The 22,531-nt window shown below is 54.0% G+C and overlaps 2 protein-coding genes across 17 annotated transcripts in view; one reads left to right on the top strand and one right to left on the bottom strand.

Annotated features, from left to right (window-relative positions):
- LOC116951428 (small ubiquitin-related modifier 3) lies at positions 1–4,237 on the top strand. Its single transcript, XM_032970025.2, has 4 exons — positions 1–154; positions 2,271–2,399; positions 2,738–2,809; positions 3,271–4,237. The coding sequence occupies exons 1-4, from the start codon at positions 134–136 to the stop codon at positions 3,331–3,333; spliced, it is 285 nt and encodes a 94-aa protein (XP_032825916.1). The 5' UTR covers positions 1–133; the 3' UTR covers positions 3,334–4,237.
- Positions 4,238–5,414: 1,177 nt separating this feature from the next.
- Positions 5,415–22,531, bottom strand: part of LOC116951427 (C-Jun-amino-terminal kinase-interacting protein 3-like) — a 58,530-nt gene continuing 41,413 nt past the window's right edge. For 9 of the 16 annotated variants that reach the window (XM_032970005.2, XM_032970014.2, XM_032970009.2 and 6 more), the window contains 16 exons: positions 22,093–22,222; positions 21,642–21,734; positions 21,183–21,293; positions 20,542–20,689; positions 19,872–20,072; positions 17,959–18,250; positions 17,165–17,293; positions 16,407–16,487; positions 15,718–15,785; positions 14,946–15,094; positions 14,297–14,468; positions 14,005–14,118; positions 12,790–12,828; positions 10,172–10,333; positions 9,121–9,291; positions 5,415–7,822 (listed from right to left, as the gene is read on the bottom strand). In XM_032970005.2, the coding sequence (XP_032825896.2) occupies positions 7,710–7,822; positions 9,121–9,291; positions 10,172–10,333; positions 12,790–12,828; positions 14,005–14,118; positions 14,297–14,468; positions 14,946–15,094; positions 15,718–15,785; positions 16,407–16,487; positions 17,165–17,293; positions 17,959–18,250; positions 19,872–20,072; positions 20,542–20,689; positions 21,183–21,293; positions 21,642–21,734; positions 22,093–22,222 (2,173 nt within the window). In that variant the 3' untranslated portion in view covers positions 5,415–7,709. The remainder of the gene's footprint in view (positions 7,823–9,120; positions 9,292–10,171; positions 10,334–12,789; positions 12,829–14,004; positions 14,119–14,296; positions 14,469–14,945; positions 15,095–15,717; positions 15,786–16,406; positions 16,488–17,164; positions 17,294–17,958; positions 18,251–19,871; positions 20,073–20,541; positions 20,690–21,182; positions 21,294–21,641; positions 21,735–22,092; positions 22,223–22,531) is intronic. The other 7 variants (XM_032970006.2, XM_032970015.2, XM_032970024.2 and 4 more) reach the window with 4 other exon arrangements.

The raw sequence follows: 22,531 nt of genomic DNA, 5'->3' as shown, positions 1-22,531 counted from the left end.
GTTGGCGCATCACGACGGGGGTGGGGTAGGTGGGTGGGGGGCACGGCAACAAAAGCCTCGCAGCTCGCCGCGCTCGCCTCTCGCTCGGCCTCTTGCCGCCACCAGCCGCCTACAGCCAACGCCGCCTCGAACCATGGGAGACGAGAAACCCAAGGTGAGAGGCGCCTCCGTCCCTCGCCGCTCGCGTTGATTCGCCGCCGCTGTTGCCGGTGGAGGTGGCGGCGAGGAGGTGGTGGTGAGGAGGAGGGAGGAGGGAGGATCGCCTCGCGTTTTTGTCGTCCCCGCGTCCCGCGCTCGCTGTTGCCGCCATGTTAACGACGACGACGATGGTGCCGATGCGACAGGCCCCGGCCCCGTGCCACCCTCTCTCTCTCTCGCGATTGCCGCGCTCCGAAGCTCGCCTCCGGGAACGATGTTCGCGCCACCCGATCGACCGACTTCCTCGTTGCCCTCCAACCTTCACCGCCGTCCCCAAGTCGCCGGCGGTGTTATTCTAAAGAGGCCTTCCCCAACTACTCCCGCCTGGGCTGCGGCGTCTGCACAATGATGGGCCGCCGAGCACTTCGCCGATCGCGCCACATTTCTCCCGCTTGTTTTTGTTGTTGCGTTCTGGGGGTTTCGCGCGACGAACGAGACGGGGTGGGTGCGGGGGGTTTAAGATGTTCGCCTTTTAGCTCGCTCGGGGGTTATTTTTGATGTTGTTGTTGCTGTACGGTTGAGGAGACTTTAAGTCTTTACGAGATGCGTCCGCCCCGGCCTCTTCCCTTGGCCAGGCCTGGCCCTCCCGAAGCCCGGCGCGCCAAGGCCCCCGCGTGGCCTGTGTCCCGCCCGCTTGGCACATGGCCGTGCTGCTGCTGCTGCCCCAAGAGGCCCGCCCAGCCGGCCGAGTGGCCGGCCGGCCTGCGCCGCTGCTGCTTCCACTCCCCCAGCCCCCTTCTCTCTCGACCTGCGCGGCCTCCTATCGCTTTCATTGTCCCTTCCTCCTCGGCCTGCCCGGCCTCCTGTGGCCTAGCCGGGTTTCCCCAATCACAATACATCATGCTGCGGTAACCTTACACGCTGTGCTTTTAGCCCCCGAACCACCCTGCCTATGGCCCTGCTTGTATGTTGAACTTCTTTCGCACCGTACGTAAGCCAACCGCGCTCGCTCTTCTGCGGCCCCGCTTCGTCTTGTACGGCCTAACGTGGCTGTCCGTGTCTCTACCTGGAATCTGAATAATCCTCACCCAACCATGTCCAGATCTGCCCGTTGCTTCCCAGGGCCAGCCAAACTTGGTGCATGGCCAGCCCTCCGGCCCTTTTTGGTGCGGCCTGCCCCTTTTCTGGACCTGTAATGCCCGAACATCCTAGCACCGTCAGGTTATTGATCGTCCCCCACTGCGGCCCACGACGATCTGGTGGTCTTCACTTGGTGCCCTGCCGTGTCCCAGCATGGCCAAGCTGCCCCCCACACGCACACAAAGCCACTTAAACTTCTCATGGGGGCGCCATGATGGCGTGCACAATCGCGGTGCATCTTGGTGGCTTCCACCGCGCTGTGCTGACCGAACTTCCCACCGCTCCTCTCGCTTCTCGACGGCGATTGCTTGACACAGGATGGGGAAACATCTCTCGCGTGCACGCTGTGGTGTATGCAAGCATGCGTACTCAATGTTCACTCAATGTTTCGGGGGGGGGGGGGTCGAGCCGAGGCAGCAGACTTAGCGGGGAGATGTGGCAGTATGTACAAGAACAACAGCAGGCCGCTAAGAATTGTTTTTAATTAAAATACAGCAACAATAAAATGCACATTTCCCCGGTGTAGGGCACGTGTAAGCAGCAGTACGTGTTGTAAATTTGCTGTGACTCCAGCCCCGCGACTCTTTTGGGTTGGCTACATTCTTGCACGTGGCTGAACGGCGTGGGTAGGTGCTCAAGTCGTCAATTGTGTACAATGTGCATTTACAGTGGCTGGTGAACTTCCAGTCACCAGAAGCTACTTGCTGCTAAATCACATCTCGCCTGAAATTCTGCAGCTCCCCATTAGCCTCGATTTATTCTATTGTTTTATTGCAGTTAATTTCACCCCCCCCCCCATAAAACTCCCGATATTACATCGCGTGCATGCCGAATGTATGCCCTGTATAAATTACACAATTGTCTTCTGTGTACAACTCCTGCGGTCCGTTGTTTCTCGCCTCTGGTCTTGGGCCTCTTGCAAGCGCTTGTCTCTGGCACATGCTGTACCTACACAAAGCCGTGTTCCTTTTGAACGTCTGGTGGTGCCGCAGGAGGGAGTGAAGACGGAGAATGATCACATCAACCTGAAGGTGGCGGGCCAGGACGGCTCCGTGGTGCAGTTTAAAATCAAGCGGCATACTCCTCTGACCAAGCTGATGAAGGCGTACTGCGAAAGACAGGTGAGAGCAGCCAGCCGTACAATGACTTGCCGGTAGTGCCTGCGTTTCCATAACCCCGTTTGTGTTCACTTCGAATCCTGCTCACAGCATCCCCGCCCACCCCCCCCCCCCCAAGTATTCGTGTTGCACAAAGTACAGCTACAGCATTCTGAGTAATGGATGTCCCTGTGCGCTGCTTGTTTGTATCGAGTGCATCTTGATCTTTTCCCCGCTAGCATGTACAATGAGTAATTGTTCTCTCGAGAGGTAGATCTGTAAACCGCTGGAAAACAATTTCATGTTGCTCCTAAGGCATTATTTCGATTTTAATGCAATCGTGTTTTTGTTCTGTAACACAGGGGCTGCAAATGCGTCAGATAAGATTTCGGTTCGACGGGCAGCCCATAAATGAAACGGACACACCAGCACAGGTGAGAAGTTTACGTTACAGCATCGCGAAGCTCGCGATCACGCGCTTGGCGAACACCTGCACTTTTAAAAAGCTACGCGTAGCTGCAGCTGTACGTTACACACAAGCTTGCAAGATAACCAGGGTGGACCCAGTGGCCCACGATAGATTTTGAATGGTAACGAGCAAAAGTTGGGGCCCAGGTCGCTTTTGGAAAACTAAATAGCGCAGTGGGCTTCACCTGGTAAAAGTCTAGTTTTGATTTATTTTCAGTGATATGTTTACCTTTCCTATAATTTTGCACTCCCATCGTTTTTTTGTATTTGTTGTAACTTTCTGACCCCGTGCCCCGAATTGACATTTGTGAATAAAATGAGCTTAATAGTTAATCGGATTTCTCCCAGCATAAATATTCTGATTTGTGGGTTAACTCTGTAACCAGAGGTAATGTTAAAGGTGTGTGTTATCTTTGTTGCTCGACAGTTGGAGATGGAAGACGAGGACACCATTGATGTTTTCCAGCAGCAGACAGGAGGCGGTTGCTAAGCAGACAGTGGCAGTACCTGGCCTCCCACTGAGTAAAAAAACTTAAAAAAAATGGTCGCGTTTCTTTTTACTGTTCTGTCAACTCGGCCCCCGAAGTTATCCCCCCACGTTCAATAGCGTCGAAGCAAGCGGCATTGCTGAAATGGAAAAAGGACCAGTATGTTGTGTTAACACCATCTGGAAATAAAAGTAAGGAAAATGCAGTCATTTACAAGGGTCCCGTATCTACGCCTTCAGAATTCTTGTCAGTTTTAGTAATTAAATCTTACTCGCTAAATGGAGCACCTTCATTTTTTTAAATTCTCGCTAATGCATACATTTTTCCAAAGCTAATGCTGACATACTGTAACTGCTGGTTTTGATGGCAATGGTGGCCATCTTGAATTATGTACACCTTTCTGCAAGTGACAGCCCAATTATTAGGCCCCATTGATATGTGTAGTGCATTATCCAAAAGACCCTGAGTGGAAGCCCACATTGATTAATCTTTTTGTGATGGTTTGTAATTTCACTTTGTTTAATTAGAATGTAATAAATGGTCCTGTCCTATACCATTTGACTCTGATGAGCATTCGTTATGATTTAAAAGGATTCACAAAGGGTTTGTCGCATTTAATTTTCCGTGCATGTTGTAGTGAATGCAGTCTGTATTTGTGTAGAGGTTGGAGGATGGAAACGTCCAAGAACAGCGGAGTTGATCAGTTTCTACTGAAAAGGTGTAGCTTGGGAATTGAGGTAGGATTTGTGAATCTTTTTAAACAAAGTGCTGCCATTTTCCTCGCTATATTTTTAGCTAAGTTTTACTTTTCCAAGAGTGTACAAACACAGTAGGCTTTCATGTTTATTGGTCTTATCTTTTGTTTACTTGTACTTCACGTTCATTTAATAAAGTGTTTAAAAGTTACGTCATCAGGAGTGTTATGTTTTCAACCAAATGTCTGATTTCTGAAAGCAGGTTCGTGTGCAACCTTTACAGCAGAGTGGCTGATCTGATTTCAAGCAAACCATGAACTCGATAATGCCTTCATAAAGCAGTTGAGGGTTATTTCAAGAACTCTTTTTGCAAACTCGATTTACCTCAAAGGTTTTTGGGTTAGATCGTGTTATTTGTGTCATAACCCTCCACCACCCGACACGGCAAATCAGCAAAAAAGTGTAACGTTGACAAAAGACAATTCACTACTTTAGCCCACCGGTGTGAAGAGAATCCACAATATTTACAGTTTGAATACGACGTTTCGCTAGTAATTACATCCAGCATCATCGGGCAATAATATTGGTCGCGAATGCCTACGTGTTATCGATTTAGCTCGATGCTACACAATTTATGTCGTGCGTCCCACTTGAATGATTTGTAAAACGTCCTGAATCCTTACTGCATTCCAATCCTCACTTGTCCTCTTACTCATTTGTGGATGGCAAATTGTTGAGGGGAGGTGCTACTGACTGGTGAACATGTACTGTACAACCATAGGTCGTGTTCATTCCAAGCCCATTCAAAAACAAGGTCATTGGAAATGGGACCAAATTAAATTTGGCGACTGCCCTGATTTGAGGAAAATATGCCGAGAGTAATTTCATCCACATGCATTATTAAAATAACCATTTTAATCTTACTGTTAAATGTAAAAACAAAATTGCATTCACAATTCCAATCCTGGCCATGGGTGAGAAGCGCTTCTAAGGGGCGCCATCTTGAATTCCAACCTCAGCATTTTCTGCTTGAGTCGTTATTACATCCTCCGCCGCTAGGAGTCGGTACATTCACTAGTTATTACATTCTCCACCACTAGGTGGCCGCACTGGATAGTCGAGCTTTGCTTAACCGAGTGAAAAAAGTCGAAACCTGGAAATTTTTTTTAGCAGCAAGTGACCATTCAAAGCTGATATCCTTTTCGAAGCGGACTGCATGCACCAAAAGTGAAGCCTGAAATTCCAATCGTGCTCATCCACCAGTGGACATGACGTGTCTGGGTTCATGTGGATTGCATGGCGTCACTCCACCATTCGTGGTACTCTTAACACCACACGTGAGGTGTCGATTGACGAGATAGAACTGGAAGACGAGCAGGAACACCAAATTCTGACGCACAAATACTGCTTTATAGTTGCTTGGACAACATCAGGTGGGTACATTGATATGGTACAAGGATATGCTTCGACACAAACACAACAGCTGCAATGACGTTGCACTAATACAGGGAAGCCGTGCTTGTTATGCACCTACATTAACAGCAGTTATTGTTCTCAATGTACACACCACACCAGCAACGTCGTGAGACGGCACACACACACACCTTTAACGTTTACAGTGCACAACAATTTCATCCGCATTTGTTCATTAATTACAAGTCGAGAGTAACAGCAGGTTCCTTTGTTTTGCAAGTTATGGATCTGTACAGAATTAGTTTCATGTTTTTTTTTAAATATTTTAAAACGGGTAGTGTTTACACAAACATGCTGTTAAGCCGAGGTAAAAGATTTAAAATAAGGATTTAAGGTGTCCCGAGTTGCTCGCATGGCAGGGTTCGCAACTGCGGTCGCGCAAGCTCCACCATGTCGGACTCTGAGCCGGGGTTGGGGTTTTATCATCGATGGACTTCCCCGGGGGGTTGACGACCACCGCAGATTCTCGCCACAGGTTAGGGGCCACAAAACGATGCTCAAGCAACTTGAGCCGACCTCGGGAACGGCAGATCAGAGCATAATGGCGGGGGGGGGGGGGGGGGGGGTGTGAATCGGACCCTGTGTGTGTATTGGTATTTGGAATTCCAAAGTGATGCACTGTTGTCCTTCCCCAAAACCTCCGATTAGCTGGCTACGTACGGTGCAAAAGTTCAACATATTGAAAATTAATAACTTTACAGTTGTTTGCATTTTTTAAAAGGTTTTTTTGATTCACAATTTCAACTTACTATGTTAACATCGGGAATACCGATAAGATGACAAGCCCTTGACAATGCACGCGATCCACGGTGGAATTGTGGCGAACCTTCGGGAAAACTTTGTGTAAAGTTTCCGTTACTTTCCTACCCTCTAACCCACCCCCTCCTGTGCAGGGCAGCTGGCTCCATAAGACTGCATTACATCTCATTTTCAAGTGGAGGAGGTGGGTGGGGATCCCAATGCATTATTTCATTTTGTGTGGAGCAAGGACGAGGGTGAGGGATGCCTTTCCCTGCGGTCTCACCGCACCGCCCTCGGTGCGCTGTGCAACATAACGAGAGCCGTCATCGCAAACGGACAACACAAAAAAAATCAAGTTGAATAAATACAATAACGAAAATAATAAACGCAACCACCCAAGTCCGCACACGTTCACCGAGGGTTCAAGATTAAGTACACTCTCCTGTGCCCGTGTTTCATTCGCATACAATTAAGGCTGCATAAACACTGCCCCAGGCAATGACTTTCACAAATGTTTCTTTATACGGGGCGTACATTTGTCTTGCTATGGGGAGTCCCCAAACGCCGGATCTTGCGATGTTCACGGTTAACTAGCAAGCCCGTTTCTGGATTCTGATTCGGCATCATTCAAGTTGAGCGAAACTTGAATTTTTTTTTGACAGGAAAGTTAAAACGAAGCTCGGAGATGTTTCGCTGCACGTTTGTGGCGAAGGCTGCAATCGACCGAAGCAATCACTGCCACCTTGCTACGATTATGTAAAAATGTCTTAGGACCGCTGCAGTCCGACCGGCCTCGATCACTCCGCGGTTGCCAACAGCCCCGTGAGAGCGAAAAGCGCTGCACGCAACCCCGGGGGGGGGGGGTTGACCACACCAGCAGGGTGAGCTCAATTCTACAGCCACCGTCGAGGGGCCTGCCGTGTGGTCCAAAGTTATCTTCTTTTCTGTCACACGATTAATCACATGGGCACGTGAAGGGTTTTTTCATTGATTAGTGAGATTTTCGGAAAATGAACACCAATACAAAAAAAAATGCACAACTCGACGAATCAAATTTCAGGGCGGCCTCGGCGTTCAGGCCCCCCGGGGGGGGCAGCCACGACAGCGGCGGCTTGGTAAAACCCCCGGGCGTAAAATGGAACGCGTCGCCGTCGCATGCAAACTCACGGTCGTCAGTGTGTGGACACCTGACCAACGCGGAGTTCCATTTTTAACGTGGGGGAGGTGGGGGGGTGGATTTCGTTTTCTCTTTTAGTGCAGTACAAAGTGAGTACAATGAGCTCGTTTGGAACCGGACTGCTGGAGAAAGTCCTCCACACCCCAACGACACCGGCTGGCGAGCAGGCGGGTGGGTGGGGGAGGAAGCGCGCGGGGTCACGTGACCATTCGTCCCCCCCTACACCCCCCCATGGATCCGGCAGTGCGGGTGAATAGGCGACTCTTGGAGCGCTTCTGCTCTGTGGCTGCCGTTACTCTTCGGGGCACATGACTTGCCAGACGATGAGGTGGCTACGCTCGGCTTTCGTGACGACGGGTTTCAACTTCCCCAAGCTGTCATCGGTGTCCTCCTCTTCCCCATCGCCTGCACGCAACACAGACACACGTGCGCACATACATATAGACACGTGGACAATTGTGCACAATAATGCAATAACCGGGATATCCTCAAATGTTCTCCACAGGAATAGTTATAAATCTGGGTCTCAATGGCACAGAGTCGGTCCTTGATTATGATGCTCCTCCTAGTTTAAGTTCTATTCTTAGATTACATTTGTTGAGAATGTCTGTAACCTTGGGTGACATTCCTTGATCCGAAGCCTTCTTCTTTCTCTCCTCACGTCTCTCATCTCTTACCTTCGCCTGGGCAACGTCTTCCGTATCTACAATTGTCCTACCCTTTCTGCTGCTGAAACCCCGTGTGTTGGTTTTGCCACATCGAATAGACGACTGAAAGTCTCTTCCCTGTGGCCTTACATCCTTCACTGCAAAACTCGACGATTCAAAACTCCAGAGTTTTAACTTGCACTTTATCAAGGATATCACAAAACGCCAATTACCAAAATCACTCCCCTGCCTCCCAATTTGAGCTAAAATCAAACGATAGCACCCCCACGGTTTAAAAAATCCTAAATAGTCTTACACCAGTCGACCTCCCTCCTCGCCAGTCTCCCCCGTTCAGACGGTTTCTCCCTCTCCTCTGCTGCCCCTAATGTTTAGAATTCTCTTCTCCTGGTGGTCCACGCTGCTGATCCCCCCCCCTCCACCTCTAATCCTTCTCGCCTGTGCTCTTCACAAGTTAAGTCCTAATTACACTCTCCCTGATTTCTCCCACTCTCTTCGTCCTTCCATCTTTATCCTAATTGTCACCCGGCCCCATTTCCTTTCTCTGGTTCCACAAGTTAAGAGACGCGGTCCCCTTCATCGTTCAACTCATCACAGTGCTAGTATGGCCAGCCCTGCTGGAGAGTTTCGCTGTGCAAACACCGAATCCAAAAATGCCTCGGAACCAATAGATCTTTTACGAGCACGGTCGGCTGCATGCATCGTGAATGTGAGAATCCATTTTCATTCAACAAGTCGATACATTCCAAGTCACGTGGCTGCAGTAAGGAGGAGGCGGGCTGACCCGCGTGACCGGTTTTGACCGGTTGACCCGCGCGACCGGTTTTGACCGGTTGACCCGCACGACCGGTTTTCCCGCACGACCGGTTTTTACCAGTTGACCCGCGCGACCGTTTTTTACCAATTGACCCGCGCGACCGGTTTTGACCAGATGATCCGTGTGACCGGTTGACCTCCATGGCCGGTTTTACCCGGTCGGACCGTGCGCGCAGTCTCATGGGGGAGGTGCGGCGGGGAGGGGGGGGGGGGAGCACCGACCGATGCGGAAGTCGATGTAGCCCTCTCCACCGCTCATCACCAGCATGGACTTGAGGTGCTGCTGCGGCTGCTGCACCATGGGGTGGTGCGTCTCGCTCGTGGGGGACAGCGCAGTCTTCTCCCCAAAGTTCTCCGAGCAGCTCCTGCTCAGCAGGCACGCTCGCGCCGAGCCTGCCGCGGGCGCGGGCGGGGAGAGAGCGCAGAGTCAGCGCCGACGGCACGACCGTAGCGAGGAGCGCGGTGGCCGCAGCCTCGATGCCCGCGGACCTTCACGGCCTCCAGCTGCGTCGCGAGGCAGGCAGAGTCGGCAGAAACTCGGGGAGGACTTCGTCCAGCAGTTGATTTATCGTGGCTGGTGATTGTTGATGATTCGTGGTGTAAATGTTAATGAATAATTAAATAACATTGGACAAATATATGATTGCCCTCAAAATATATGACTGGGAGTGAAATTAGTCGGCAGCATTTGTTGGATGCAAGCAAACTCTTAACATTCGGTGTCTCGTCAAGAGTCAACAAGAGCTGGATCTTGGCGAGATCCTCCCCACACGGACACTCTGGGGGTCTGGCGCAAATCCCAACAGTTCAAGCAGTGGCCAAGGCAGCAGCGTCGCCTCACCAAGTCTCAAGACTCACTTTCAGGAGAGTCCTGCCAAGTCGTCACAGTTAGGGGCCATGCTGCCGCTGTGTGTGATGTCAATTGAAAAGTCGGCCGGTTACACTGTATGGTTTTTTTTTCACTATGGGAGGAAACCGGAGAGCCCAGAGGACACCAGTGCAGAACAGGAGGAAGAACATATAAACTCGGGACTGCAGGAATTCATATTCTTTGGGTCTTTCGGTAAAGTCACATAGATAGGTTCAAAGAAAATAACAAAAAAACCTACGTACGTAACTTTGCCGAAAGACCCAAAGGCTAACATAAACTCCACACACACAAAGGCGCCTGTGTCGGGAATCGAACCCTGGCCCTTCTTGCTGCGAGGCCGCGAGTGTCACCAGTACGCCGCCGCCGCCGCCACCACCACCACCACCTTGCCGCCCTGCTCACCCGGCACGGCCACGAAGAACTTGACGGCGTCGCGGTGACCGTGGAAGCACAGCTGGGCCTGCAGCATGGAGCAGTAGGGGATGAAGGAGGCGGGGGCCGGCGCCTGCTCCTCTCCGCTCGTTTCCTCGTCCGTGTGGGCGCCGGTCGCAGGAGACGCCCTCCCTGGTGTCACGCACACACACAGTTACGCGCGCGCGCACGCACACTAACACGCACGTGTATGAAAGATAAACACGCGCGGGCGTATTCGCGCGGTTATACGCGCATGCACACGCGGTTACGCCGGCACAACGCACGCGCGTACGTGCGGTTGTGCGGCACAATGTGCAAAAAAGCGAGCGAGCGACAGGGGCGCGCGTGCGTGCGTGCGTTGCTCCGGCACAAGCCATGCGTGCATGGGGCACGTGGCCATGGCCATGCGTGCGTGGGGCACGTGCGCGAGACTGCGGCAGGGGCAGCCGACTCCCTCCTGTCCTGCTGCCCCGGCACGTGGTGACGGCCGACGCGCCAACGTCGTCTCTCCCGCCCATCGCGCACACCTGGTGGACGGGCCGAGCCCTGTCGGGCGCCGGCGGTGTCAGGACACCAATAGGAGTGGTTGAGCGTACGGACTGGCAAGTGGTTGAGCCAAGGAGCTGAACCCGTTACGCCGGGGGAGCCAGGAAGACGTTTCGTTTGCCCGCGACTTTCCATACAGAATAGCACTGATCTTGAATGTCGTCGCACGACAGACTCGGTGACGCAGTCACTCCCCTCGGCATGGAGGCAGGGAGAGCCCTGGACGCTTGAAGGAGGAGGCCAAGAGTGGGGCACCGATGGAGGGGCCTCATGTGGGGGGCCTCCTGCGCTGACGCAAGGCGGCTTACAGGAGGAGCAGACCAATTGCTGCACTCGTGGGTACATAGTTCGGCACAGTCCACTTTCAATGCAGGCCCTTTAATTAAAATCGCTTTTCCGATTATTAACAGTGGGATTAGTATTATCATTAAACGGTGTTGGGGGATGTCAGCGATGAAAACTCGTGAGCAAGTGGGAACAATTAGGATGATGACTCCTTCCTTCAAGGCAGGCGTTTAGTCGTTGGGAAATTGCTCTGGGATTTGGAGAGCTGCTAAAGAAGAACGTGGCCGATGAAAGACGCGGACGTTGACGAATACAACGACGGAGGGACCGAGCAGTGGCAGGCGTAAGCGTTTGCGCAAGCGTAAGAGGCTCCGTTTAACACGTGACACAGCCCAAAGAACGCAGCCGGCCGCACGGAAAACGTCTCGTTGTTCAAGCAGGGCGTTGTACAACCCGTGTCTTGTTGAGAATGTAACATTACACTTCTTTTACTCAATTGTTTTAAGAGTGAGTGTGTGTATACACGTATAAAATCGTGGGTAAACCCAAAATAATTAACATTATTGCTCAACGATTCCAAACATGAAGAACCGGGAACTAATTTTTTTAAATAAATTTTTTGAAAAAGGCACCAAAAGTTTTAGACAGCACAGTGCCGTGTGCTGCCAATATCCAGAATTAATAAACAAATAAATAAAACATCTGAATTTTATTTCAGGCTTTCATGCCAGAGATGAATACTCAGAAATAGGTGCGGTTAACGAGGAAGCAAGGCCTTATTTAGCGATTATGTTCGTACCGTGATGAGAACGCTGATGTTGTTGTGATTGTGATTATTTGATATGATGCACTCCCTGTGAGCTTGCCAATTAATGTCAACCCCCCCTCCCTCTTGTGGAAGGACCCCTTCTTCCTATTGCCGGGGCGCAGGATCCTGCTGTGGTGAATATCAGAGCTCCGAGCCAGCAACGCCGAAACCCGAGGTTTGAGTTGAATCCAGGGTTCTCAAGTGCAGCGAAACGATCATCTCAGCCACCTGGCCACCCACGACTCCACAAACAAGAGCACTGTACTCTGTACGATTGTCACTTTTCCAGCTTAGCTCAGCTTTAAAGGCTGAATAATTTAAATGAAACGTGAATATTGTAAATTCTCACTAAGTAACTTAAAGCAGGTTGAACAATTTTTTTAAATTTTGGTTGACATTTTTATAATATTATTATATATATTTTTGTTACCGCCGGGTGGCTCAGCGGGAGAGCTCATATCCTAGTTGGGGGTTCACTCTGCCCATCATCTCTCTGGGCTCAATAAAACGAGTACCACTTTTTGGGGAAATCAACCACCGGTCATCCTGTGGATCGGCTCGCCCCCCACAACAGCAATGTGGAATTTTCCCCCCACTGGTTCCGGGCTGTTAAAAACGGGAGATGAGCAACCAATGGCTCACCGCTCATATCAGCGGGAAAGCTCCAGCCCTTTGTGGACACCTCGAGAGTCTAAAACTGGCGTTCAACGCAACACGGCGGGCGACGGGCTGGGCACGCCGAACTTGGGATTGCGCAGACACGAGCTCGACAAGACAGACGGCAAAACCTCCAACGACGACGACGAAGAAGACAAAAAGAGCAAAAAATAATGAGACACGGAAGCCAAGCACGAGCGCGTGCGGCGGTGGGGGGTGGGACGGCGGTTGGGAGGGTGCCACATGCACGCTCCGTCACGGCAGGCCTGGGTCCGTGCGCGCACAGAGCAACGGGGCTGGTCACACTTACCCCGCAAACCCAACACACGTCCCTCCATGAGCACTACAGCTAAGCAGGGAAAGGACAAAATTAGCCGCTGTAGTGTTGTTGTTTTGCACGGATACACACACGCGCACACACAGGGTGATCCATTTATAGATACGCCGCGAGAGTAATGAGGCTCAACTAAAGGGAAGATAAGCAACGTTTTAATTCAAAGCCTCGACACCACTCCCACCCCTCCCACCAATCTCACCACGCTTCGTAAATCCTTTGACGCTCTCCGCCTGCGAGACTACGGAGCCGTCGTTGTCGAAGCCACCCTGACCAAGTGACGACTTCTCAGACATAGACACTTAGTACACTTGACTGCCCGGGTCTCTTTTGGGGTTTTGGAAAAAGTTGAAGACGGCCAAGGTAACATCCAACACCAGCCAGTAAGCAGCTCACCTTGCCACGCAAATAGTCAGCCGATCACACTCGCCCATATGGCTGCTTCACCAGTTGACCAGATAATAAAAGGGTCGGTCAAGCGTGTGACATATCAGCTTACAGAGATCACCCGTCCGCCGGAGATCAAAGGGGACCAACCGGACAGCCAGGCTATCGACACCCAGCAAGTCGTGCCATCAGGTCGACGGCTCACCGGCCCACGTGGGCACGGATTTAGAAGGGCTTTGCTTCAAGAAAAGCGCAACCCAAAAAAAAGACATGTGGCTCTCATCTGGTAAACACGCCCCCCCCTCCCCCCCGGGCTGCGTGTGTCACGTCGAGAAGACTCCCAAGGTTCGTTGTCGACAAGACTTTAAAATCACGGTCAAGCACTCTGATCGGGCTTTAGTCTACATCCCTGTGCTGACAGAATGAGGCGCTTTATCGTCGCTTTTCTATACTTGCTGAATGTTTATACTTCAAATTATTGGGATAGATTTATGTCGCGAAACCTTTCGCCACCAACACGGCCAAACCAAGTCAGGTTCACCAGTGCTGAATGACGCACCAACGACCATTTCTTTTAGCTCGCCGAATTCTCACAACGGAATTCAGCGACGAGATGAAAAATTGTTCTATTAGCGAAGGCTTCACAAACCGGTTTGGGACAGGCCGCGGACGCTGGGCCTGGGCACAGCTCCCCAAGGTACAAGGTCCGGGGGATTTGCTTTGCTTGGGCCTTCTTTTAGTTTCGCAATGCTATGGCAGCGGCAGTGGCGGTGGCGTGCGCTGTACGGCCGGAGCACAACTTACTCTCGGTGAGCGGGATGGAGATGATGACGCCGTTGCCCGTGCCCACCCACAGGCGGTTGCAGGCCACCAGCAGCGCCGTGATGCGCACGAAGGAGAAGCCCAGCTTCCCCGTGCCTGCCACACCACACCGTTGCGCACGCCGCACATCGATCTACTCCCGGCGCGATCCGATGCGGTGGCGGCAACCGCGTTCGTCGCTCAATTGCACGTTTACGTTGAACGTCTTCCGCACCGTACGGGCTAAACGACCGGTGCGTGCGTGCGTGCGTGCGACAGGCTCCGGCCGGGTTACCCAGCATCTTGCTGACGTAGGGTTCGATGTCGACGTCCTGCAGGTGCTGGTGCGTGTGCGCGTGGTAGAGCCGCAGCGTCGAGTCCAGCCGGATGGAGACCCACACGCCGTCGCCGATCCACGCCAGCTGCCGCACCTGGCTCTCCTTGCGTGGGTGCGCATCAAACGATTTCTGTGCCACGAGACGCGCGCCACAACCGCCCGGTTTTAGGTAAAGCCACGTTCCGATTGTGTTGCAATGCTTGCTCATTAAACTAATTGGCACGAGGGTCAGGCGTGTGGCCAAGTCCCATGACTTGATCGAATGTCACCGTTTGCGTTCTCAATTTGATTCTGGAACTAATTTTTGGCTTTGTTTCCAACGTCTCGTTTTGCTTTGTCTCGTTCGTGCCGTGCGGTCCCACAGCCACTGTTGACTTCCCCACAAAGAGGTGCTCGTTTTATCGACCCCAGAGGATGGCCTGAGTCAAACCCCTCCCCCCCACAACCAGGATTTGAATTCCTCGCGAACTTCCGATTGCGAGGCGCTCGCTCCGCTGTTGTTCCGCCCGTCCCATGCACAAAACGAAAGTGCGTGGGGATGGAGGGTCGGGGGGGAATGGGGGGCGGGGGATGGGCAGGTGGGGGGGGTGGGGCGAGTCGCCCGCACCTCGATGCGCATGTTCTTGGGGTGCACCACGTGCACTTTGTTGCGGTAGCCGCACCACACGCGGTCGTGCACCACCGTCATGCAGCGGATCGAGTGGTGAGGCCGGCCCAGGTCCAGCAGGTGGTAGTTGGAGAGGTCCCAGCAGCCCTCTGGGCACACGGCGTCGGCGGACGTACGCGGGGGGGGGGGGGGTTCAGGGGAGCAACGCGCGCAGGCATGAGCGCGACGTACACACAGACGCGTGCGTGCGTCAGTGAAGGTGCGTGTCGGGGGTTGCCGTGAGAATGTTTTTAACGAAACGACGTAAAACGTTAAGATGCGACCAATGATCGGGATTATTGGCTTCCCTCGACTCTGCAGTTGTAATTCAATTTCAGCAACCGCCGCCTCGCGCCACTGCTGGCGCAAACGACTCAGCTCGAGGGAGCTCGACAGACAGCCCCCTTCATAGGGTCATTGGCCTACTCTTTCACGCTGCCCAGAAATGCTGCAAGAGGCGGTGCTACCCACACTTTACCCATTCATCCTGCTGCGTGGAGAGGAGGGAGGAGACTTCAGTCGTATTAAAGATAAGATTCCAGAAACGAATAGCTCTTATTTCGCAGATAGTACCTAGGCTGTGCGTTCTGACGTCAATCTAAAGCTTCGTTATTGAGAGAGAATACAGACTTTTAGCTCAGTCGGCAACGCTCTCTCGTGTGAAGAAACTCGCTCTCTCGTTTCAACTGCCATGCCCGGTGTGAGAGATGCGGGGAAGACTGTAGGGAAGGACCTGTGGCACGGTGGAAAATGGCGAGTGTGCCATCAGCCAAGGCGACGAGCACCCTGCCCTTGACGTGCCTGCAACGTACGCACACAGACACGGGGGGGGCAGGAGAACGCACGGTTACAGAGTCACACAGACACACACACACGGCAGGAGAACGCACGCGATGTCGGTAGAACTTCTTTCGCACCATACATAGCAAACCACGCCTGTGTTGTGCGCGGGCGCACAAAACGCAGGCGCGCAAGACAGCGATAACACAAATCACGTTATTAACAATACGAGCACTCAAAGAAGAGGAATAGTAGAATATGTCCGTGTTAACAGCGCAACTTGCGTGCGCACACACTGGTCACCGTGTCACGGTGAATTTCACAACTGGCTCGGTGCAGCTTCAAGTGAACGTCGCGTCTCTCTCTATATTTGGTCAACTTGGCAGTGATCACTGTTCTTCGGCTTGTGGGCGAGCGAGCCGAAAACAACGACAATCGGCGCGTTAAAACGCTCGTGCGCGCGATGATCAACACCCATTCTACTTGGGCTACGTCGAGTGGTGGAGGGAATGACGACATACGTTTTTGGCTCGATCATTACGGGGCACAACCCAAGAAAACCTAGCACGAATCGCGATGCCGTCTGCGAAACCCGACGCGTCAGACCGAAACTAACGTTTGGCAGACGTGCAGGGCACTTACACGATGCTCAGCACCGCGTCCTTCAGCTTGATGGTATGTAAACACTTTTTCCAGTGCCGGGCTGCCAAGTGCACATACAGGCTGCACGCACGCACACAAGAACATACATATATATATAAAAGCGCTCACCATACGTTAAAGTGTCAAACAAACTCAAGCCATCCTATTGACAGCATGGATAGAAGTACCTTACAAGGTTCGTATTGTCAATATTTGCACAGACCGCTTTCCACGGCCTTGCTGGGCAGCACCAGTGGTGTGTTGACCACAGGCTGGGAGCCAGCGATGTTCTCGACACTCTGGTCACGTGTTTGTCATTAATATTGTGATGCACATCTCCGGTAAGGTCAGCTCACAGTGGAAAAGCAAAGCGATGCCAGCGGTGCGGTGCTGGTGGTCACAGGGACCCCATATACACTGGCACCGTCTGGGCCAAGCCAGCACGGCACGGTGGTTTTCCACTGGCCATTTGCCGAGCCGAGCCGGTAACCAAGCCGTGCTACGCCGGCCTCACGACACGTCTGAATCTGGCTCGGGTCCCAGCTGTGCTGCGGGGCAGGGATCCGCGGAAGGTCAGTCAGTTAAGCACGGCGCCAGTGGCACGGCTCTGCTCGTGCGGTGGAAAAGCAACGCCGTGCTTCCTGACCGGCGCCGCTTCAGCCCCAGCGAGCCCACCCCCCCCCCCCCCACCAGCGCGGCTCGGAATCGCAAAGTGGAAGAGCGGGTTCAGGTTGTTCGGGTTGTTGGGGGCGCCGTACCATCCGTTCTGCGCACCCAGCCACATGGTGGGCAGCATGCTGCTCAGCTCGCCGTCGCAGGCCGACGGGTCCTGCTCTGAGGAGGGTGAGGGGGACCCCTCTCTCGTCAGGGGATCGTCCACCCCACTGCTGATCGCATGAGGCCGGGGATCGGAGTGAGAGTGCATGAGTGTTAAGTGGGGGGGGGTAGGGAATTGGAATGGAGTTGGGAAGATGAAGAAATAAACATAAACCATTTGAGACATTTTGGCCAGAAGGCAAAGAAGATCAGGAGGTACCAAGTTTAAATGAGTAAATATTAATTGTGACTATTTGTCCCCTGCTCATCCAGCCCCTGACAAACATGGACTGTAAAATTAACATAGATAGGGTTCACAAGTAGGTTATAATGGAATATTTTTTTTATTCAACCAAGGACCACGTCGCGACGCCACTGCCCGATTCGTTCGCTCGTCCGTAGCATTTCAGACGCTCACCGTGAGGATGCTCCTGAAGCCGCCCACTGGCTCACTCACACCAACCTCGACACGAACGTATCAACGCTGTAGATCAACATTCACCATGTAAATAGATCCTGGCTCAGCCTCTCAACGCAGGCCGACTCAGAAGCTTCCAGAGAGGCGCGCGAGTGAGCGGATCGGCTCGGCTCACGGGAATCCTAAGCGTGGCCGGGACCACGCCGAGAGCCGGCTCAGGATGAGCATACGGCTTCGAGCCGGGCTCACGTCAGCCAGAGGCAAAACTCGAGCCGAGCTGCGACGAAAAATTCGTCCCAGGCCGTGGCGGCCCCTCACCCGGCGGGGTGCTCGCGGGCCGTCTCCGTGGGGCTCTGTACGCCCAGCGGGTCGGTGAACACGTGCTCCGTGTGCGGCCCCAGCCGCTCCGAGCCCGGCACGGTGGCGGCCGAGTCCACGTCCGTCGCCCCGGCGGCGATCTCCGTGGCCTCCGTGGCCTCCTCCGCGTTCGGGGCGTCCGGGCAGAAAGCGCCGCCGCCGTCCTCCTCGTCTTGCGACGACGACGAGGTCCCTCCGGCGGCGGCGGCGGCGGCGGCGGCGCCGGAGGCCGGAGCCGCCGCGGCGGAGCGACCTGCGGCGGCGAGGGGGCACGGGCGGGCGCGTTACGTACGGGGCCCGCCGCTCGTGCCGGCGGGCCTGCCGCGAGGCGGGCGGCGAGGCGCGGTCCGCGACGCTCGGCGTGCAGCGCCCAAACGGTTGGCGCACCCCGCGGGCCGTGGGCAGGATCCGAGGGCCGACTACGAGGGCCGGCAATCTCCGCCGTGACAGAGATAACGAGAGGAGCGAAGAAAAATCAAGGCGAACTGGAGACGGATAACTGGTGACTTGGACCAGGCCTCTGACTGGCCAAGTGAATACAGAAAGAGCGAGGAAGGGAAAGTGCCGCTCTCTTTTACAGGTAGAGGTGAGGTGGCAAACCAAGAATTATACCGAGCAGGGGCGGACGGCTGTGTTTGCTGCTAGGCTGGACAAACACATAAATTCACTGCAATGTGCATCTGCATTTCCGAGCCTCGATTAAACATCATTTCATATCTTTCACTGAGCGGCAAGGTGTATTGTACGTGCCGTGAGTGTATTTTTCTAAATACAAATTTTCTCGAAGCCGTGGGCACATTTTAGATGGAAAAAAGGTAAATTATTTCGGAGTGAATTGTGATAAATGTTGCCGTGCCGGTTGCCATGGTCACAGGACCACGTGCAAACAGGATCAATGTGATCGATGGAAGCCTCCAAGGACATTCTGTTAAACGGCGTAAAGACTGATTGCGCAGAGGCCTTCTCATTACGTTAATTGGAGTGCATTTAGTTTCGTCATGTCCATTTAGAAATACATTTGTATTTCATTTATCGAAATGTTCCACATGGAACGTCCCTTGAGGTATGGTGTCTCGTTTTGCCACAGTGCCCAGGTAACTTTAGCGATCACATGGTAGGTAAGACAAGTTCGTGACGTTACGAGTCGCACTGATTGGGGATGACAAGGAATCGTCTCCACCAAGACTCCTGCGTCAAGTTCAGGCTCCGTAGGTGGCCCGTGTGCGTTAATCCAACCGTGAGCAAAAGATAAACGGACGATATTTCAAACGTTTAGAAACCGCAGGGCACCAAGTCTCAACGCGGCACCCGAGCCGACTTGTTCAGACATCGATTCCGTGGGAGCGACCGCTGCCTCAACAGGTGACCCCGGAGGGGCAGCCGGCCACACTGCAGCTCGCTCACAGCCCGGGGCTGCAACGAGCTCCTCTGGCTGTGCCGCGCGTTTTTCGGCACGAGAATTTGCCACCGGCTCTCCGTACGCATGTACGTACAACTTCTTTGGCGTCGTACGTAGCCAATCGCGCTAATCGGAGGTGTGGGGGAAGGACAACAAACCAAACACAAAAAGCAGTCATGAAGCAATTAGTTTTCACTGCGTGGTTGCCGATGCCTTCTCGGTTGTCTGTGGTTCCCGCACCTCCGATTGGCACGGTTGGCTACGTACGGTGTGAAAGAAGTTCAACACGCATACACACATACGCCCCCCCCCCCTCGGCTCCGAGTCGACTGCGAGCGAGCGAACGCTGCAGTGTGGCGGTGGCGCGGCAGCACAAGTTGGCTGCCCTCGTGCGGTGGTGGCGGTGGCCATGTGGGGGGCGGGGGGGGGGGGGCGGGGGGTGGTGGGGGGAGGTGGGAAGGCAGCCGCCGCTCACCGGCGGCGCCCTTCTCGGAGCCGGGCGTGTCGGAGCAGGAGGGGCTGTCTGTCTGCAGGCTCTTGCATCCGACGGCGGCACACGAGCCGACCAGGGTGATGGCTCCGAGGACGCCTTCGCCAGGGCTGCCCTCAGGGGGGCTGCTGGGTGTGCCCGCGTCCGTCACCACCTCCCCGGCCGGGTAGTCGCCCTCCTGGTAGCCTGCGCCAGAGAGAGAGGTTGGGGGGGGGGGGGAGGAGACAATCGAGGGGGCGGCCTGACAAGATTGCCGGCGCAGAGAAAATGCGAACCGTGTTCTCCGGATTACGAGACGCACCTTCCTCCCTGTATTTTAAAAGGAAAAGTTGGGGGTGCATCTTACAATATAGTCTTCAGGAAGTCTTGTTTTAATGTAGTGTTCGGAATAATCTTGCAGGAAAAGTATCTCCCCCACTTTAAAGCAGCGCGTTCATAATCAACTTCTGCAAGAGGGCTCTCCGTTGAACGGCGTTCATTCTATTTCGGTACGCGATGTGGACATCAATGCCGGAATGTACTTTGGAATAATGTGAAAAAACAACAACAAATTAAAACGATCGGCGGTGGTGGGGAAATAAGTCTGACACGAGGGAGATCCGAGTGCACGCGAAAACTCGGCGAACTGAGCGAGCGGCGGACGCGAGCCGCTCACCGGGCACGCTGGAGATGCAGAGGATGTGCGAGTTGCAGACGACGAACTGGTCCATGATGTTGGCTGGCTGGTTCGCGTCGATGATGATCACCTTGCTGGTGGAGTGCGTGCTCGTGCAGATCCACACCAGGCTCGGCGTCGCCTCCTTCTGCCGACGCCGACAAAACATTCCTCACTGCCGACGGCAATCCTGTTAAGTGCTCGCGCGCTCAGCGAGACCGGGCACGTCAATCACAAGCACTCTCCATTTGCCAACGATGGCTGCGTAAAAGGGTAAAGGTCAGTGCCGACCGCAGCGGCCTCCGCGCTCGAGGAAGCTGTAGAGAGCTCTCGTCCCCGCTGGACGGACGCATAGGAAGAGGTTTGAGTACCCACACTTTACCCCCGCCACACTCGACCTGCCGATCGCCTTATTGTGGCGAACCCATTTGTCCTGCTCGGTGAGACACGTGCTGCGGTGGGGGATGCCGTCTGGCTGCATCCGGAATGGCGACACAAGGTCTGCTAAAAGATACGCAGGAGCTCGCTTGGTGTGCACGGCATCGTGGGTGTCCCCGGAGCGCCCTGCGGCAGTGACATGAGTAGCGAGCTGCACTGATAGAGAGAGAGAGAGAGTTGGAGAGAGGGAGACGGGCACAGACCTTGTCGTACTGGCTGTCCCCGTTGGCGAGGGAGGGCGACATGCGCCTCCGGCTGGCGGGAGAGGCGGGAGAGGGGCCCCCGGCCAGGTTCACACCGGCCGCACACCACAGCTGCACATGAACAGTCATGTGTCATCATCATCATCATCGTCATCGTCGGTGTCATCGTCATCGTTCACGATAAATTAATTCATTAGGAGCGGGTGAAGGGACGGCCACTGCACCCCCACACAGCGGAGGGGGGCGCGGGGGGAGCGGGGCCAAGCCGGCCGCTATGCCACACCAGGGGCCCTGCCAGCGTAATCCAATCAACAACCTCATCAGGCATAATCAATCCAATCTGTCGCAACCGTGCCACGTGACAGTTCAACCAGACCCTGCACTGTGCCACCGCTCCTCCCAGACTCCGCATCTCACCGCCGAGCTATTACTACTCGCAGCTGCTTATGGAGGACTCGCCTTCATCGTGGGGTCTTTCTCCACCAGTGGCCTGCAGTACACCGGGATGGCCATGTTAACCACCTTGTTGTCCTCTTGCCCTTCGTTGGGACTCTGGAAGTAAATAAGCTTTTTAATGTTTAATCCAAGATACTCGATGTTGAATCCAAGCCAGGTGTGTGCCAGCTCTAATAACACACAGTCCCTGGGTTGGCAGGGACAGCGATTGTCCACACAAAGGCATGGATTTAATGCAACATAAACCAGGCAGTGAGAACTCAAGAAACCAGGAAGCTGCTATACATTTCCACGTGATAAGCCACTTTGCTGAGTTATCATTAGTGGCCAGGCCGCTTGTGAAAAATAGCTACGTGGCTCGGCGGGGCCTTTAACCTGGTAAATAAAGAATATTTTTAAAATAGTTTTTATAAAGCGGCGAGCGAGCTTCCTGGACTAGCGGGCGGCGGTTCACCTGCTTGTGCTTGGGCGGCAGGCTCCAGCCGAAGGCTTGCAGCCGCCCGTCCTCCTTCTGCACGTGGGCACGCACCTGCCGGTACTGCTCGCGCTTCTGCTCGCGCCGCGCCGCCGACGTGTTCTCGCTGCTGGCGGCACGAGCGGGGAGTGGAGAGGGGGGGGGAAGGGGGCACGGGAGACACGCACGCGCCACCGCGTGAGCGGACGCGCGTTGGCACGCAACGCAAACCGCAAGCGCGAGCAGGGGGATGCGGCGCTCGTGGTAAAGGCCCAGCACCAGCGGCTCCGTCGAGATAACGGAGATGCGAGCGCACGCAACATTACACGCAGAGACGCACACACGCACAGAGAGAGAGACGCAGACAGATCCCCAGTGTAGCCCACACAGGCCCCCGGGCCATGTGCTGTTAGGAAGGCCGGCATGGCACACGAGGCCG

Source organism: Petromyzon marinus, chromosome 43, assembly GCF_048934315.1.
Source record: "Petromyzon marinus isolate PM22_M1 ecotype Great Lakes invasive population chromosome 43, UKy_Petmar_22M1.pri1.0, whole genome shotgun sequence".
Taxonomy (NCBI): domain Eukaryota; kingdom Metazoa; phylum Chordata; class Hyperoartia; order Petromyzontiformes; family Petromyzontidae; genus Petromyzon; species Petromyzon marinus.
The sequence above is the reverse complement of the archived record's forward strand: the minus strand, read 5'-3'. Positions and strand labels throughout refer to the sequence as shown.